Source organism: Eurosta solidaginis, chromosome 2, assembly GCF_040869045.1.
Source record: "Eurosta solidaginis isolate ZX-2024a chromosome 2, ASM4086904v1, whole genome shotgun sequence".
Classification (NCBI taxonomy): Eukaryota; Metazoa; Arthropoda; class Insecta; order Diptera; family Tephritidae; genus Eurosta; species Eurosta solidaginis.
The window spans coordinates 76028655-76048512 of NC_090320.1; the positions used below are offsets into that span (position 1 = coordinate 76028655).

The window sequence follows — 19858 nt, forward strand, 5'->3', positions numbered from 1 at the left end:
GAGAAATGGAAAATGGCCAAGGTGGTCCCGCTACTAAAGCCTGGGAAACCAGCTAACGTAGGTGAGTCATATCGTCCGATATCTCTCCTATCGCCAGTGGCAAAGACGCTTGAAGCCATTTTGCTCCCTTATTTCCAAGCACATTTGCAGCTAGCCCCTCATCAGCATGGCTTCAGAAAACTCCATAGCACTACCTCCGCGCTAAATGTCATTAGCACCCAGATAAATTACGGTTTGAATCAATATCCCCACCATAGAACAGTACTCGTAGCGTTAGACCTATCAAAAGCTTTTGATACGGTCAACCATGGCTCGTTACTGCAAGACCTGGAAGGGTCCACCCTTCCCCCATGTCTTAAAAGGTGGACCGCAAATTATCTGGGTGGTCGGCAGGCATCGGTGCAATTCAGAAACGAAACATCAAAACAAAGGAGAATTAAACAAGGGGTACCACAGGGTGGTGTCCTATCCCCGCTTTTGTTTAATTTCTACATATATAAGCTACCTTCACCACCGGAAGGAGTCACAATCGTTTCCTACGCCGATGACTGCACAATAATGGCCACAGGCCCAGGCCCAAAGATCGATGAGCTATGCAATAAAATAAACGGTTATCTCCCTGATCTCTCCAGTTTTTTCGCCTCGCGAAACCTGGCATTGTCACCGACTAAATCTTCCGCGACCTTATTTACAACATGGACGCCCCAAATGTCGACCATATTGAACATCCACGTCGATGGCACTACGCTACCGACTGTCCTACACCCCAAAATCTTGGGTGTGACGTGTGATCAGGATCTACATTTTGGTGCGCACGCAACCGCAATTGTTCCAAGAATTCAGAGCCGTAATAAAATCCTCAAATCCCTTGCTGGCAGTACCTGGGGAAAAGATAAAGAAACGCTCTTGACCACATACAAAGCAATTAGCCAACCGATTACGTGCTACGCGTCACCCATATGGTCGCCAAGCCTAAAAACCACCCACTGGAAGAAACTACAGGCTTGCCAAAATACTGCTCTCAGAATCGCCACGGGCTGTCTTCTTATGTCCCCAGAACACCATCTGCATAATGAGGCGAGAATACTCCCCATCAGGGAGAGAAATGAGATGCTGACCAAACAGTTTCTGTTGAATACCCAGAAACCTGGGCATCCCAACAGACATCTGATTGACGAACCAGCACCGCCTAGGGGCCTAAGGAGTCATCTCCGTAAGCATTTTGAGGAAATACGGCACCTGAGAACCCAGCCGTATGAAGCGGAAAAACACAAGCAGGTCCTTGGTGAACTCCATAGACAGGCGTCGGACCTTTATGTCGGGAATTGCCCGGTGAATCCAGTACTTGAAGAAAAATATCCAGAACTCGCAGAAGAGGAACGCATACTCCCCAGGGAAACGCGTGTCACTCTTGCTCAACTTCGTTCTGGATACTGTAACAGGTTAAACTCTTACCTATCCAGAATCAACCCCGACATACAAAATGTATGCCCTGCTTGCAATGTGTCCTCACATGACACCAACCATCTCTTTAATTGTAATGTGGAACCAACGCCTCTAACACCCCTTTCCTTATGGTCCACCCCTGTTGAAACGGCAAGTTTCCTTGGACTCCCGTTAGAGGATATTGATGACAATTTGTGATCGGTCGCGGCTTTTAGGTGGGGCGAGCATTGCTACAACAACAACAACAACAACACTTTGAAAAATTGGAGTATGAAAGAAGATAAATGTTGCCATGATTTACTCTTCTAAATGGCGTCAAACGTGGCGTTAGAGGTAAGTAACACAGTACTGTGCTCTGATATTGTGCCTACACTCATATCGACTTTCGATAATCAGTTATAACACAATTGTGTCAACACAATGTGTTAACACTGCAAAGTGTGCCTGTGCTACTGTGTTAACGCTCAAAAAATAGTGTCATTACCCACCACTATTGTGGATAAGTACAAGTGTGTTGACTTCTTTCTGACAGGCACTCGCTTCAGTTAGCATAACGGGAAAATCTGGGTTCCCATTGTTGTTTCGGTTGAAAACGGACAATAAGCCCTGCAAAAACGCTCTCGTCATTCCACGTCATTTGAATAGTCATTTTAGGGTCATAGGTTATATTCATAGTCACATTTTCATGGGCGTGATTAGGTTTTGTGACCAAATTTTTTGTAGGGCGGGTTCTGTGCAAGGACGTAAAAGATTGAAACAGGGTTTTTGTAGTCACAAAAGTGTTGCTCCTGTTACACAGCATTTTAATTTTTGCCATGTCGAACATTGTTCAATTCAGAGTTATTGATTTTCATTGAAAATTTTATTTATTATATAAGGTTACTCCTCTAAATGTAAAAAGCGTAGAAAACGTAAAGTTTTTCAAATTATTGTGAGAAACTTTTTAAACACAACAACAAAGTATATCGGCAAAATATTTTCTATGATTTCTGAATTCCTGTACCCAAGTTCATTATATTTGTGTAATACAATAATCTGGTAACAGCATTTCTAAATGAAAAAACAAGAATGTTACACGTGTGGCGCTTTATATTTTGTAAAGTTTTTCTAGACTTTTTTTACTCTAATTTAAATAAATTTTGCTATGTCCGTATGTTTCCGCATTGTTGGAGGCTAAAAGTCTTCTATTATTTATATTTCCGTGGTAACTGTAAATACTACAACGTTTTATTAACTATCAAATGCATCTCAGCTTAAAGTACTCGGACCTACCAAAAATGCAACTCTAGACCTGAGATTTGCATCAACCCTTCAAAAACGCTAGTACTCATTAATAATGTAAGGAATACTCCTTTGGGAGTATAGGCGTATTCCAAAACTAATCTGTATTCATACAAAAAATGTGCTCCAATTAACATTGCGATGTCCTAGGAGAGGAGTAGGTGATTCCACTCTCGCTTTGTTTGTGAGTATTCCATAGAGTACATACGTGAGAGTACTTTCCAAAGTACTTTCACTGTAGTACTCCATGGAGTACCCACAGAGGATCATATGCCAAAGTACTAAAGAGGAATTGTGTCGGAAAGAATTATCGGAGTGAATTTAATTTAAAATGAGGGTAAATGAAGAGGGCAATACAACTTTTATATTTTTTACTACGAATATTCTTACTTTATTTAGCATTTGCGTGAATAAAGAAACTAATATTTCTCTATACTATAGTATGTATACAATAAAACCAGTGCGCGGTTGCATTTTATCAGAGTTGCCACAGTGAAATTTTATTATCAGTTATTTGTATGCAATATTTTACTCTTGGCAACTCTGTTCGATCGTCATCGTGTCGTGATCACGGTCGTTAAAAAACGAGCAATGATCGGCTGATGGTGGTCCGCAAACGCATTGCAAAGGAGTATTGTTAGAGTAGTACAACATGAAGAAAATGGAACACGTAATCCAAAAATTTTTGCAGGGAAGTGACAGCGCCGAAAAATAAGCAATTTTTCATATATATGAGTTTAACACAAGCTTAACCATTAATAGTAGATTGCACGTATTTTTATGGAGAACGGTAGAATGAGCGACACTGGCGTCATCTGATATTGAAAAGTGGCCAACTCCCCAATTTTGTTCCAAGAAAATCATAAGAAGAAGAGTTTGACATTTGCTTTGGCTAAGGGTGTTGGCACACTTTGCAAGTGAAATTATTTTTCCCACTGGTTGGTAAAATTTCTAACATTTTTCGCAATCGAAAACTGCAATATAACAATCGAATACGACACACAATATGTTAGCAAGTATTTTTGTTGTATAGGGAGAATGTTTACAACAGTGCTTCGCGAAATTTTGTATGTGAATGGGCAAGGCGTAATAAACTACAATTTCGAAGTCTGAAGTTCCTTCATATTTACAAACGCAACATCTTGGTTGATTGTGGCGATGTTATTGGAATGCATAAGCTTGTGCTAAACGCATCTATATGAAAAATGTCATTGTGCCGCCGCCTTGAGCGAGGCTGTTTGTAATTTTGACGTTTATCGCTTTGTTGTACACTATATCAGTAGAATTCAGTGAAAGAGCATTGTGAATTCATACAAGTGAAGAATCTTTCTATTTCTCCATTGCCATACCTACCTTCAAATAATTGCTGACAGGGAGAACGGCTGTCGCGAATGGCCAGAGAATGGAAGAAAGGTTTGTTTTTTGCTCGCGACTACATGCCATGAATCCAGTTAATAGATTAAATTTGAGCAGCCCGTTAAGGAAACGGGTTGGATTTTATATAAGGTGCCACGATTTTCAAACTTTTGTTGATTAGTAGGGGTAGAGGGGTCCTAAAAATCAGCAAAATGGAATCCGCAGCTCTTGGAAACTCTTAAGGCTCCATTACTGATACTTAGCATAGACTTGACTTGGCTTGCGAACTGCCACTTACAGTTCTGTTAAATGAATATTGCATGTTACTGATTACTCAAAACTTAGCAACACTTAACTTGACTTAGAAGTCTGTTGAATTTTGATTTTCTATGTAAGTTCTAAGTGACGTTTACATTTTGAGATGCCATTTGTTTGTTTCCATTTCATTTTGACATTTTGTCATACAAATTGACATTTATTTAAAAGTAAATTTCAACGCTGATTATGATGCCAGGTTGCATGCGCCAAGTGGAGTATAATCGTGGCCGCATTACCCACCGACGTGTGCCGTACGTACGGAAGTTTGTCGTACGAAGCACGTTTGACCGAACTCTCAAGCCCGTAGGAATCAATGGGTGCGTCTGTGTACATATACATAACATATTTGTGTATGTATTGTTTACAGATAAGCACTGTTGCCATTGACCATTTTGCATGTATGCTTATGGAAACATCAACTTTTTCCAATTTAATTTTTGATATTGTAAAAGGCCGGAATACATATTAAATAAGTATAAATAGATTAAATATTTATAATCAGCACTTTTACATAATTATTTCGAATTATTTCCACAATTTTTCAATCTTGAATTAGGCGTTTTTGCATAAAATTGCAAACGGTCAAAAATTAGCGCACAAAAGTTTACTAGGCAACTCTGTCTAGTGAGAGGGCGATCAGCTGACACGTTCTTACGGAAAAAATCAAAATTGTTTTGATTTCTACGTTCCGGGCTACGTACGTACGGGCGTTGCACGTCGGTGAGTTTTCGTTTACATTGCACACTCATAAGATAGGTCGTGTCAGCTGACACGTTTTTTCTACGTACGTTCGTGGGTAACTGCCGCATTACTCACGAACGTACGTACCAAAAACGTCTCAGCTGACACGACCTATCTTATGAGTGTGCAATGTAAACGAAAACTCACCGACGTGCCACGCCCGTACGTACGTAGCCCGGAACGTAGAAATCAAAACAATTTTGATTTTTTCCGTAAGAACGTGTCAGCTGATCGCGCTCTCACTAGACAGAGTAGCCTAGTCAACTTTTGTGGGCTAATTTTTGACCGTTTGCAATTTAATGCAAAAACACCTAATTAAAGTTTGAAAAATTGTGAAAATAATTCGAAATAATTATGTAAAAGTGCTGATTATAAATATGTAATCTATTTATACTTATTTGTCGTACGGAGCACGTTTGACCGAACTCTCAAGCCCGTAGGAATCAATGTGTGCGTCTGTGTACATGTACATAACATATTTGTGTGTGTATTGTTTACAGATAAACACTGTTGCCATTGACCATTTTGCATGTATGCTTATGGAAACATCAACTTTTTCCAATTTAATTTTTGATATTGTAAAAGGCCGGAATACTATTAAATAAGTATAAATAGATTAAATATTTATAATCAGCACTTTTACATAATTATTTCGAATTATTTTCACAATTTTTCAAACTTTAATTAGGCGTTTTTGCATAAAATTGCAAACGGTCAAAAATTAGCGCACAAAAGTTTACTAGGCAACTCTGTCTAGTGTGAGAGCGATCAGCTGACACGTTCTTACGGAAAAAATCAAAATTGTTTTGATTTCTACGTTCCGGGCTACGTACGTACGGGCGTTGCACGTCGGTGAGTTTTCGTTTACATTGCACACTCATAAGATAGGTCGTGTCAGCTGACACGTTTTTTCTACGTACGTTCGTGAGTAAAGCGGCAGTTACCCACCGACGTGTGCCGTACGTACGGACGTTCGTCGTACGAAGCACGTTTGACCGAACTCTCAAGCCCGTAGGAATCAATGTGTGCGTCTGTGTACATGTACATAACATATTTGTGTGTGTATTGTTTACAGACAAGCACTGTTGCCATTGACCATTTTGCATGCATGCTTATGGAAACATCAACTTTTTCCAATTTAATTTTTGATGTTGTAAAAGGCTGGAATTAATATTAAATAAATATAAATATTAAATAAATATAAATCTGCACTTTTACATAATTATTTCGAATTATTTTCACAATTTTTCAAACTTAATTAGGTGTTTTTGCATAAAACTGCAAACGGTCAAAAATTAGCGCACAAAAGTTTACTAGGCAGCTCTGTCTAGTGAGAGAGCGATCAGCTGACACGTTCTTACGGAAAAAATCAAAATTGTTTTGATTTCTACGTTCCGGGCTACGTACGTACGGGCGTTGCACGTCGGTGAGTTTTCGTTTACATTGCACACTCATAAGATAGGTCGTGTCAGCTGACACGTTTTTTCTACGTACGTTCGTGGGTAACTGCCGCATAACTACCGCATAAGACTTTCCTAGAGTTGCGGATGATAATTTTATGATTTTTAGGACCCCCTCTTCCCCTACAAATCAGCAAAAGTTTGAAAATCGTGGCACCTTATATAAAATCCAACCCCTCAGCCTTATGCGGCAATTACCCACCGACGTGTGCCGTACGTAAGGACGTTTGTCGTACGAAGCACGTTTGACCGAACTCTCAAGCCCGTAGGAATCAATGTGTGCGTCTGTGTACATGTACATAAGATATTTGTGTGTGTATTGTTTACAGATAAGCACTGTTGCCATTGACCATTTCGCATGCATGCTTATGGAAACATCAACTTTTTCCAATTTAATTTTTGATGTTGCAAAAGGCTGGAATTAATATTAAATAATAATAAATAGATTACATATATATAATCTGCACATTTACATAATTATTTCGAATTATTTTCACAATTTTTCAAACTTTAAATAGGTGTTTTTGCATAAAACTGCAAACGGTCAAAAATTAGCGCACAAAAGTTGACTAGGCAACTCTGTCTAGTGAGAGAGCGATCAGCTGACACGTTCATACGGAAAAAATCAAAATTGTTTTGATTTCTACGTTCCGGGCTACGTACGTAGGGGGGTTGCACGTCGGTGAGTTTTCGTTTACATTGCACACTCATAAGATAGGTCGTGTCAGCTGACACGTTTTTTCTACGTACGTTCGTGAGTAACCACGGCTTTAATCCACAATGATTGTAGTTGTTTATAACATAGTGTACAAGTACAAGTGTGTTGACTTATCTGTCAAGCATTCTGACAGGCACTCGCTGGATTCGGAATGACAGCGAATTCAAAATGGATACCATTACCGAGTGCGCCGAATGATTGAAAAATTGAAAAAGTCGATACGATTGGTAATCAAAAATGTTGTCGTTGAGACCAAAAATGCGACTCTAGACCTGAGATTTCCATCAGGTGAGCGAGGCTGTTTGTAGTTTTGACGTTTATCGCTTAGTGAACACACTTGGTATAGGTACACTATGGTTTATAAAATTGTTCATGTTTACAGTGGTTAATTTAACAAACAAACAAAATTGTATAGATGTTTTCTAACTAGCAAAATTTCAGTATGAAGTCACTTCAAGTATGATAAGCAGAAAATAGAAATGCTAAGTTAAATCTAAGCCAAAAATAACATATCGTTATAAGACATATCTACGAAGTCAATAATCGTGATGTTTTCGTTGGTAAGTTCTAAATTGGATATGTTGTATTTTTAATAAAATCTGGTGATTCTCCTTTAGCTCCAAAGAATTAAACATGACACTAGAACTGGATAATGAAACTATTAAAAAGCTTTCTCACGAATCGTCAGAAATTAGGCTGCGTAGCTTGGACCAAATATTTAACAAATTGAGTCGCGCATTGGAACATAAGGAACAACTAAACTTTAAAGCAGGAGAGCTATGCAAACAGCTGATACGCTGGTTTGCGTTCGAGCCACTAAATTCATCAAAATGTGTCTTACAATTATTAAAACTAATTTTGAGCTCAAGTTATGGCGATCAAGCCATACGGCGAATTGGCATCGAACGTTTCAAAAAAGAAATGGAAAAAGTAAAATTGCGAGTCAAAAACCAAACAAGCGAATCAAAAGTTGTTGAAGAAATAATCCGGATTTTAAATGAATATCAATTTCAACACCAGCAAATTGAACCCGATATTATAGAAGTGCTCGACACGCTATCTCTAAATACATCTGACGAAGTCGATAATTCTAAAAGTGATATGCTGTTAAATTGCTGCGACCCATCAGACTATGAACCAGCATGGTCCAGACCGGTAGTCGCCGATTTTACTGCACTACAATTCTTATCAGATATATTATCCAACGACAATAAAGTGGAAATGACCAACGCTTTGCTGCATTTTGAAGTAACGATGCAAGATTATCCGGCTGAATTTATGCTGCAAGCACCACATGTATTTTTAAAACTTTTGAACTTATACCGTTTTCATGACAACATAGAAAGCAGCAGCCATACACTACAAGATATAGCTCGACAAATCAATGTTTATTTACATGTTCTTTTAAAACGATTAAAAGTACGTTACAATATTTATGCCTATTCTGCGGATGCAACTATATCTGAAAGTCAGGGAAATACACAACTAAAAGTTGCAAAAGTATTAGAACTTATTTTTGATAAAAGCGTACATCTTTTGGAGACATTAGTACTTGAGTTTCATAAAGTAACTCAACAAATTTTGGAAGTGATGGCTAACTGTATGGAGATATATCGCTATCATGAACTTGCTATTGATATGAATGTTATTACTAAGTTACATAGAACCCTAGTTAGACTGCAAAAATGTTTTGAGAAAGACGAGCATTTTACCTTAGAGCGCATCAAATACTTATTGCTTGTATGCTTACTAGACGATATTCTAATACATAACAGCAAAGTGCAATCTAACAGTTTCAACAGTGAAGTTTTAGAGTGTGTATTGCAAGACTTTACTTTTAAAGCAAACTTTCCACAAAGATACAAAAATATTGAAAGACGCGTTTGCGAAGGAGTTGCAGCTGCTTCTGAGCGGTATCGTAAGCTTAAGCTATTTGATAATAGCATACGTTTCGCGATATCATTATTTAAAAATCCTCAAGATATTGAAAGTAGAGATATTATAATGAATGGTATAGATATTGGCGTTGCTTTAGATAACCTTAAGAGTGTACAGCTTGCTGAACGAATTTTTAATGCGATCATCGATTGTAATACACAATATTTATCAAAACCAGCTCTTCGTGCTAAAGCCAATCAAGTTTTACTTAATCTGCTACGCCTTAAATACGAACCATTGAAAGAATATATATACAAAATGATCGTCATGTCTGTAAAACGACATTTTGCTTGCCTAATGGAATGTGAACGTTACTGTATTGGCTTAACTCATGGACAATTACTTGAATCCCAAGTGTTTGGTATACCGTTAAGTAGCGAACTACTACTCCAACTTGTTTATGAATGTGGAGAAAGTAGTGAAGAAAAAATACGAAAATTTTGTGAAGAAACAATAACACTCATTTTAAAATCTCAGAACCTCTTGGGTGAACATTGGACAAAATTGTTGCAACTAGTGATCCCAATATTGCCCTTATTGCAATGCTGCACGCAATCGCAAGAAATGATTGAACTTCTTCAAAATCTATATCATCCAGATGCTAAACAAATACCCTTTTTGGCATCACTGCAAGGTAATTTAGCATATATGTTTTATGATGCTAGCGTCGTACGCAGCGAAGCGTTAACACGTCTTATATACATGCTGAATTCTGTACAAGACGCAGACAAATATGTTCCAAATCTGCTTTATATAAGTGATGTTATACCCAATGATTTATGTATTTTGAAAACTCCACGTGAGTATAAACGGATATTTGCCGATGTTGACACATTCTATGAAAGCTCCACGATGCAGAATTTATTAAATATGCTTGAAATGTCCGATGTTGAACCTATAATACGTAAAACAACCTTGATGCAATTAAATGTTATGTGCCAGCAATGGCATACCTTAGCGGCGTTTTGTGAGGAAAATGCGCTTTATTTAATATTAAGAGCGCTTGAAAATTCATTACTTGTAGCAACGTATGAGGATTATACTGGCGCAGCAATACCTGCAATTGGAATACTATCTAAGGTTTTGCTGTATGATGCCTCATTGCGCCGTGAACTTGCCGATACGCCAAATATATATTTCTTATTATTCCGTGCACTTTGTCTATATCAAAACGATATACAATTGCGTCAAGATGCTTGCATTTGTCTCTTTTTATTGTTATATTCTAGTTTTCTTATAGTACTGGGCAATCAACGTATCGAAGCGCCAAAACTGTTAGGCAATCTTAAACTGCCATTAAATTGCGACTTAAAATCGTTTGAACAAAGCAATGAGTCTAATACAGATTATGAAAATTTGTTTAAAAGTAAAACTGATGCCACTTTGTATATGCGATACTTATTAGCTGATAGTTTTAATGCTGACAAACAAATTTGGGTAACCAAACAATACTTGGAACAACCAAAAGATTACGACTTCGATCCGAATTTACGATTAACATTAAGAGATTGGCGTCTTATGAAAGCAACTAATTCGAAATATACTATTCAACGTTTTTTATGTGCCATTCTAAATGCTACAGATCACAGGACTTTAATAAATGCAAGTATTTCATTGCAACTACAATTTCTTGTGCGAGATGAATCGTCAGATACTATTATGTGCGATAAACTCACCGATGAGCTATATAATCTCATTTGTAAATACCTACAGCTACCACCTGGTAATGAGTCAGATTATGCGCTTTTTGAAGAATTGCTTGATCTGTGTGATTTGTGTGTACGTTTGCCCTTGCCACATATATGTAGGCGTCTGGCAATGGATCTTGTTACGGATTTTCATCACGCTATGATTGTTTTACTAAAAAATGATGATGCATCACTTCGTTTATACAACAAGCTATGTTTGCTGCTGGAAGGCGTAGTGGTAGCAGTGAAATCTTTAAATGGTATTGGTGATGGTTTATGTATTTTATATACAAACCTTTTTGAATTAAACTTTGAACTGATAACGAATTTCTTTCTGAAACGTGATTTACTGCGTATACGCTGCCTATTACGTTTACAGAAAGTGCTCAGCGCTAATGCTATGACAATATCAGATGAAAAATTAATCGCATATAGCAAACGTTTAATTAAATTATCACTGGCTGTGAAATCATTCACGCAAACGGGTGCACAATGGCAGATTGCCTGTTTAACTATTGTATGCCAGTTGCATTCACAATTTAAAGAACCATCACACAATTTTAAGCTTAAGAATTCGACAGTTAAATATTTGAGCGGCTTATGCGGACATTGTGATCGGCAAGTGCGTGCTCTAGCATGGTGTGTATTGACATATGCGTCCTGTTACGTTGATCAGGACAATCCATTAGTAACAGGTGTCGATTTACTGATGAATGAGTTATCTTATCTTCCTGGCGGCTTTATGGCATGTTGTTTGAGCACTTTGTTAGATGTTGGCGAAACGATTGTGGTCCGTCAGTTAGCAGCCAATTTATTTATTTCGTTTTTAAACGATGTGGAAAAATGCGGGGAGGCCTATCAGTTACTTACACGCCATAGATTTCTTGAATTTGCAGACGCTTCTGTACGTGAAAATTGCCTGTTTGAGCAACAATATCCTATTCACAATCACAACGAATGCAAAACGACCATGACGCATGTAACCAGTTGTGATTTAGTAAGTTGTTTTTGTCGTATTTGTTTACGAATGACACAAATCAGAGGCGACTTCATCAATGAGCTGTGTGAATGTGATTTTATGCAGCGTTTATATGAGATATTTAAAAATCCACCAGCGTACACTAATCCTGCTTACTATATCATGTGTGGCGATGTGTGTCACTTATATGGAGTATGTTATCCGGAAAAATTTTATTTTTTACAACGTACTTTATGTCGTGATCATGTTTGGTTAATGAGCTTCTACCAATTGCTCGATCAACCACTTGCTTCAGATGCTGTTTTAGTTAACATACTGCAACTTTTAATGGTGTTATGTAAGGACGATTTGGCGTACGAGAAGTTATGTCAAAAATTTGCTAAAGCACCTGAATTTTTAATTAAACATTTTCTACGTGCTTTTACCATTGACAAACTAAACACACCTTTACAACGATCTTCTTTGGCTGCGCTTAGTTTGTTATTAATTAAAGCAAAAAGTAATAATCAAATAAAAAGCTTTGTAGCGCAGCTGGAGGAGAATGTGGAAAGAACAAAAACTACTAAAACATATAGCGATAAACTAACACTTCACCGAACATATAAAAATGACATACCTACAGGCAAGCAGTGCGATGAAATAAATGAACGATTAAGCGGCTCCAAACTCGCTCCAATATATGATGATAAACCTGAATACAAATCGGCGGCAGCCATTATTTTCGTGGAACTGTTCCGACTTTTTCAACACATATACTCGATAACGGCACGTAAATTCGATACCGCGCCCAACAAAGCACAAGTACAAGTATGTGAAACAATGGGTGTCCTATTGGGTCTTTCTTCGGAAGCTCGATTGGCAGCAAAAAATTTAAAACTTTTTGATAAAACCGCACATATTTTCAGTACATTTTTTGAAGAGTTCAAGTGCTCAGCCACCACGTATGTACGCCGTTACGGTGAAAAAAAGAAATCGGCATTGGTCAAAAATTTTCAATTGCTACTCAATGTCCAGTTATATTGGTTCACAGCGCCTGATGCAGCTTTAACTGATAACTTACAAAGTATTACTCTATCTAAAATCACAATGCAGTTGTGGCCATGGCTAACGCATGCGGGCGAATTAAAAGAGTTGGTATTGCGAGTTTGTAGTTACCATAGTGAACATTCATTTATTGTGTGTCGACAGTTTTCGGCGCTGTTTTCTGGTTACGCCCATTCTTTATTACAGCTTATCATTAAAATGGTTGTGGCTGAGACAACAAAGGTGAAAGCTACAAAAGCTGAACAGTTTCCAGTCATCAGCACCGCATTACGTATTATTATGAACTGTTGCTCTTGCGCTGAGGGCCGTGTAACAATTATAAAAGCACATATGTTGGATATGTTTGATAGCTTACATCCGTTTCATTTAAAATCACCTAAAATAAAAGCGGAAATACTACTTTCGTGGTTGCAATTTTGGGAGTTATTCTCACGATATCCAGAAGGGGCAAATGCCCGTAATCTGCATGCTTTATGTGATGTGATTTTGCTTTTTCCCTCAGGCAGCCCTACACGTCTACTTACGCTGCGTATATTACGCAATATGTGCTTTTTACCTAGCAATCGTACAATTTTGATGGCGTCGACGGGTTTCATCTGTACTGTCGATGCAATTATCCGCATTCCATTACAGCTAAAATCAAAAACCAACGACGTATTCGAAGGCGCATCTTATGAAGAACAGTTGATTGTGTGCATTGGAATTTGGAAATTATCTTCAGCTGGTGCGAAGTATGTAGCTATGTTCCGTAGCACAAATTTGGCCAAACATTTACGACGTTTGCGTGATCATTTGGCGACACTGGATGAGGCGGACTCTAAGCAGTTTTCTCAGCTGCCTTTTGCTTCAGACTTGTCCTATGTACTTGATGTTATTTTACATATTTTTAGTAATTAAGTGAGCACGATGTTAAATGATATAGTTGTATGACCCTACTTAATTTATTTTCGAGCTAGTTTAAAGTATGTAATATGTAAATATTTATAAGACTAGTAGAATAAATAAATACATAAAATTTTAACATTGCGTAAATATGTATTTTCATTACTTGTTGTTGTTGTTGTAGCAGTGCTTCATTACTTCCTTTATATTAGTTTCGTTCAATGTTTTCCGCCAATTTCCAAACAAAATTGTAGAATCTTTCAATCCATTTTTGAATAACTTCCCGAAAAGCTAGAGTATTAAAACTTGGAACACACATCGGAACGCGATGACAATTTAACAATAGGGATTCAAGGGGTTGATAAGCGCAATATAAAGCTTTGTAGCCTCAGAGCTTCCGCAACCGAATTGCCAACCTCACCTCCGCGGGGCGAATCCTGTTACAAATATTAACGTATCATATACATACTTAGCAGGCGAGGCTCTGGCGACCAAAAGTTCCTCATGGAAATAGGTGGTGGGGGCGGAATGGCCTAGAAGGTTTAATGTGGTCATATTAATCGTTCCCGAGATGGTCGGGCTAGTAACTTAATATTGTTGTTGTATTAACAGTGCTTCGCCCCATTCAATGAGCACGATCACTTACAAATTGCCATCAAAGTCCTGTAGGTAAGTAGGTGCCACATTACAATAAAAAGATGGTTAGTGTCACATCACATGCAGGATATATTGTGGCGAATATTAGCATCACTATGCTGTTAGTAAATAATCACAACAACAAATACAGAAAGCAGCCACACTTATGTACATGCAGCTCGAAGTGAAGAGATATCTCACGCATAGTTCCCAAGAAAATTGAGCAACAAAAAAAAAAGGTAAAAAGAAGGCTCATAAAAATTACGTTTCGAAAATTCATCAAATTGAGACATGAATGGCCCAATAATCATCAAATCATCATAAACTCATATATGTACATACATCTAAAATTAAAAATCTTCTAACGAGAGATACCAATAAAATGAAATTTATGAAAAACAAAAGATCTACAGCTGAATTCAGTAAGCCGTATCTAGAGACTAGACTATTATAGACTATTTGGAAGCTGTCACAGTTCGCCAGATCTATCCATCGTGAGCGCAGGACTAGTAAACTGCGTGAACTGGCAGCCGATGGTAACATTGGCATCTGGCCACCTGCCTATACTCCTTTTGCTCGAGCGATCCGCCGACCTCATCATTACTGAGAACCGCACTTTCATCAACTTTAATAAAGGAAAGTAGGATGACTACAAATCCTATACAGACAATCGCTTTGCTGGCCTCCCTATCCCGACTGATACCCGCCAAGAGGAACGTGCTTTCCCCAAGGTCATTGAATTCGCCTCTGCTCGTTTTATTCCCTCCGGAAGAATTCTGGAAATCCGGTCTCATTTTCCGGCGGAGGCCGCAAATTTAGCGAGAGGACGAGACCTTATAAAAAAGCACGACCCGGCGAACCCCCCTGGCGACCCAGCGGGTTAGGGGGTCAGAATATTCCCGCGGCAGGTATGCCTGTCGTAAGAGGCGACTAAATTACCAAATGAGAGAGTTCCCCATGGAACTTGGGGGTGGGGAGGGAAGGGATGGCCTGAAGGTTTAATGTGGCCACATAAATCGTTCCCGAGATGGTCGGGCTAGCACCTTAATGGTGCTGTGGTACCGGAGCGTACCGGATCTGTATCCGGCAAAGGACCATTACATCGATAACACTCACCAAAGCCTTCGGGGAGCACCCTTATCGTTACAACAACAACAACAACAACAACCCGGCGACACCAAAATAAGGGATATAAACCAACGCATCAGATTGCTTGTGGATGACTACTGTAGGGTTCTTATTATTTTTATTTAACTTTGTATTTTAGTTACTTTGCACTTTGTAATTTTAAAATGTTTTATCAATATTTTAATTTTCAATATTGATTTTTCAATTTTCAAAAATTTTCATTATGGCGAAAAATAAAAGATATTGACGCATACATTTAGGCGTTTTAAAAAATATAATATAAAGTTTTGTTATAAAATAAAAACGTGGTTTTAACCACTACATTGGCGATCTCTGCCTATTTTAAAAAATTGTGTGGTGTGTATTTTTATTTATTTTTTTGAACAACGTGAAAGGCGAAAGAAAAAGCAAGTCAACTAACTTTGGAGAAAGGAGCACAGCAGCGTGGACGTTAAAAGAAAAAGCATTGAAAAAGAATTTTCTAATACATACCGATCCAACGGTAATAATCAAATAAAAGCAGCGGAAACGCTCTCGTGAGTTGAATTACTGAAGACAAAACGCATGCATATTTGATTGTAACTGCTCGCCGAGCAAAATATATTAAAAAAAAGAGCTTAAAAAACTAACGGGAGAGCAAATTGTATTTGTATTATTGCAAATTCTCTCCTCCAGAAGTGAAAGAAAAATACCAAAAATATAAATTTTAAAAACATCAACAACAGTTCGATCAGCTATACAATCATTAACATATACCTACATACATAGAACGCGTATTTAATTGAATTCGGAGGAGTGACAACAACAACTAAAACTAAAAAATACCAATAACAGTGACAACTGAGGTTAGTTTTGTATGAATTTAATGGAGCACCAATGACCAAGCATTGTATAACGAAAATTGGAAAATTTCAATAAAGGGAGAAGGACTACTGCACAACTAAACTTTTGAAAGCAGCGGAGTGCATTTTCACAAACTACTGTCATACGTGATTTGCATTGCACAATATATTGTCCAATTTCATCAATCAATTTTAAAGCCATAACACAATACAATGTCCAATTTCATCAATCAATTTTAAAGCCATTGCACAATATTAAAACCATCGTCAAATTTCATCAATCAATTTTAAAGCAATTACACAATTTAAAAGGGAACAAAATTTTGGAAGAAGAATTTTGAGGTTGGTTTGTTTTAAGTTAAATATATATATATTGTTTATTTAAATAGTTATTATAAAATATAAATATTTTTAATATTGATATTTAATATTTTACTAAATTTGTAAACTCCTTCTTCAATTTAGTTAAAATGTTTCATTCTTCACGACACAATACACAAACTTCTACACTCACACAAAATTTAAATGATTCGCTTATTGATTTACAGAATAATTATTCTCAAGAAGAATTAGTAAATCCATATGCAAATCAAAATAATTCTGAAATTTGTGCTACATCTGTCAAACTTCCACAATTTTTGACTAGTTGTCCAGAAGCGTGTTTTATACACGCTGAAACACAATTTAGCACCAAAAATATAACTCAAGATAATACCAATTACGAACACATTATAACAGCACTTCCACAAGACGTAATAGTAACAATTTTAGATTTAATCCAAAACCCTCACTCACTAACAAGTTTAATGAACTCAAAAAAGTTTTAATAGAAAGACATTCTCTTAGTGAAAATTCAAAACTTGATAAAATCTTAAATGATTCTGAAATGGGTGAACGCAAGCCCTCTGAATTTTATCGGTCATTAATTTTGTTAGCCGGTTCAAATTTGAGTGAAAATATTTTAAAGAGAATTTGGTTGAGAAAACTTCCCAAAAATTTAAATGCAATTTTGGCTGGCTCAAGTTCTAATAATATTAATGAATTAGTAAAATTAGCGGATAACATTTTTGAAGTTATGAATAAAAAAGAAGTTTTCTCAGTAAATACAATATCAGATACAAAAGCTCAAAATTCAGTTATTGAAAATCTAGTTAAAACCACTTCTTTAATGTGTGAAAGTTTTCAGAAACTTTCTTTGGAGTTAGCAGAAATTAAAACAGAAGTGTATGAATAATTTTAGAAATTCTTTTAGGCATCGTTCCAACCCGCGTAATAATCCAAATTGGTTGTGTAGATTTCACTACAAATATAGAAATAATGCTAGAAGTTGTGAACAACCTTGTTCTTATAACAAAAACAAAGATTCAACAAACTAAATTCTTCCGTTGTTGCAGCGACGAACAACGGAAATTTAGAATTTTCGACGCGTCGCTTATTTATTTTTGATAGTGAAAACAAACAAAATTTTTTAATTGATAGTGGAGCAGAAATTTCGGTATTACCCGCGTCTAAATTTCCTCATACGAAACATTCAGACATAATTCTCACTGCAGCTAATGGCTCAACAATTTCCACTTACCGGAAAAGGCTTTTAAACGTAAATTTGGGTTTAAGCCGTGAATTTCCATTTACATTTTTGATTGCGGATATAGCCAAGTCAATAATTGGCGCTGATTTTCTTTGTAAATATGGTCTTCTTATAGATATTAAACATAAACGTTTAGTAGATCCATTAACCAATCTCTTAGTTAATACAGTATCTTACTTTCGTGATATTCCATTACCCAAATTACTTGTGGTTGACAATAAATTTACAAAATTATTAAAGAGTTTCCGTCACTTATTTTAGAGCAAGATTATACTAAACCTGTTAAACATACAACAGTACATCGACTTGTAACAGGCGCTTAGATCCGGTAAAATACAAAGTCGCGAAAACGGAATTTGATTTCTTAGTTGAAACAGGCATTCGTCGGCCTTCAAATTCTTCAGTAGCATCACCACTTCACCTTGTACCTAAAAAAGAGTTGAATGATTGGCGTCCATGTGGTGATTTTAGAAGATTGAATATTGTAACTATTCCCGATCGTTATCCCTTACCTCACATTCAGGATTTTAATATGAACCTTCATAATAAAAATACATTTTCACAATTAGATTTAGTTAGGGCATATCACCAAATTCCTATGGCTGAAGAAGATATTTATAAAACTACTATTACAACTCCTTTCGGTATGTTTGCATTCATGAGAATGCCTTTCGGACTTAGAAATTCTGCACAAACCTTTCAAAGATTCATAAATGAGGTAGTAGGTGTATATGCTTACATCGACGACTTACTTATTGCAAGTAAAGACGAAGAACAACATTTAAAAGATTTACGTATCCTTTTTCAACGCCTTACAGAGAACGGTTGAAACATTAAACCAAGTAAATGTACTTTTGGTGTAACAACTACAGATTTTTTTAGGATATAACATTTCTGGAACAGGTATTCGATCTTCCGATGAAAAGGTATCAGCTATTCGCAATTTCGAACGTCCAAAATCAATTAAGCAGGCAGAAATTTATTGGTATGGTAAATTATTATCATAGATACATTCCAAAACTAGCAGAATTTACAAACAAAATTTATGATCTAATTAACAAAGTAAGTAAGAAACGTGACAAAACTTTGGTATGGGACGAGAATTCGAATGAAGCTTTTGAATGCATTAAAGATAAATTTGCATCTATGATATTGTTAAATCGTTTTAACAAAGATGCTAAGTTATCTTTAACAGTAGATGCATCTAACACAGCGATTGGGGGCGTTATACAACAAAATTACAATAATAAAATTGAGCCCATTGCATTATTTTAATATAGTGCTTTTGATAGGGAGTTATTGGCGACTTACTTAAATATAAAACATTTTAGATATCTTTTGGAAGGACGACAATTTACAGTTTATACGGACCATAAACCTTTGACTACTGCTTTAAATTCAAAAACAGAACGAAGTCCTAGACAAACGAGACACTTGGAATTTATAGCACAATTTACTGATGACATACAATACATTAAAGGAGAATCCAATGTTGTAGCAGATACGCTATTTAGAGCTTTTGAGGTTAATGCAATATATAATACAGAACTGAATTTTAAAATTTTACAATCTGAACAACAAAAAGATGATGACTTAAATCAACTTGTATCTGATTCTCAATATCTAAATTTAAAACTAATTAGTATTTCCTTTTTAAATTTTAATATTTGGTGTGAAATTTCAGGAGAAACTCCTAGGCCATTTGTACCGAGTAATTTGCTAAAAACAGTATTTGATATTTTACATGGAATAGCACATCCGGGTACAAGAGTTACACGACGGACTCATAGTTAAAAAATATTATTGGCCTAAT

The 19858-nt window shown here is 36.6% G+C and overlaps 1 protein-coding gene and 1 long non-coding RNA gene across 3 annotated transcripts in view; both read left to right on the forward strand.

Annotated features, from left to right (window-relative positions):
- Positions 1–19858, forward strand: part of LOC137242220 (uncharacterized) — an 88816-nt gene that overhangs the window by 13824 nt on the left and 55134 nt on the right. The gene's annotated exons all lie outside the window — the stretch shown is intronic.
- On the forward strand, positions 7484–14001 carry ana3 (anastral spindle 3). 2 transcript variants are annotated; one of them, XM_067765773.1, is made up of 3 exons: positions 7484–7880; positions 7938–12732; positions 12831–12982. In XM_067765773.1, exons 2-3 carry the CDS (start codon positions 7954–7956, stop codon positions 12840–12842), a joined length of 4791 nt encoding a protein of 1596 aa, XP_067621874.1. In that variant the 5' UTR covers positions 7484–7880; positions 7938–7953; the 3' UTR covers positions 12843–12982. The 2 variants fall into 2 exon arrangements, with proteins under 2 accessions (XP_067621874.1, XP_067621873.1); XM_067765772.1 differs by having other exon boundaries at positions 7639–7880; positions 7938–14001.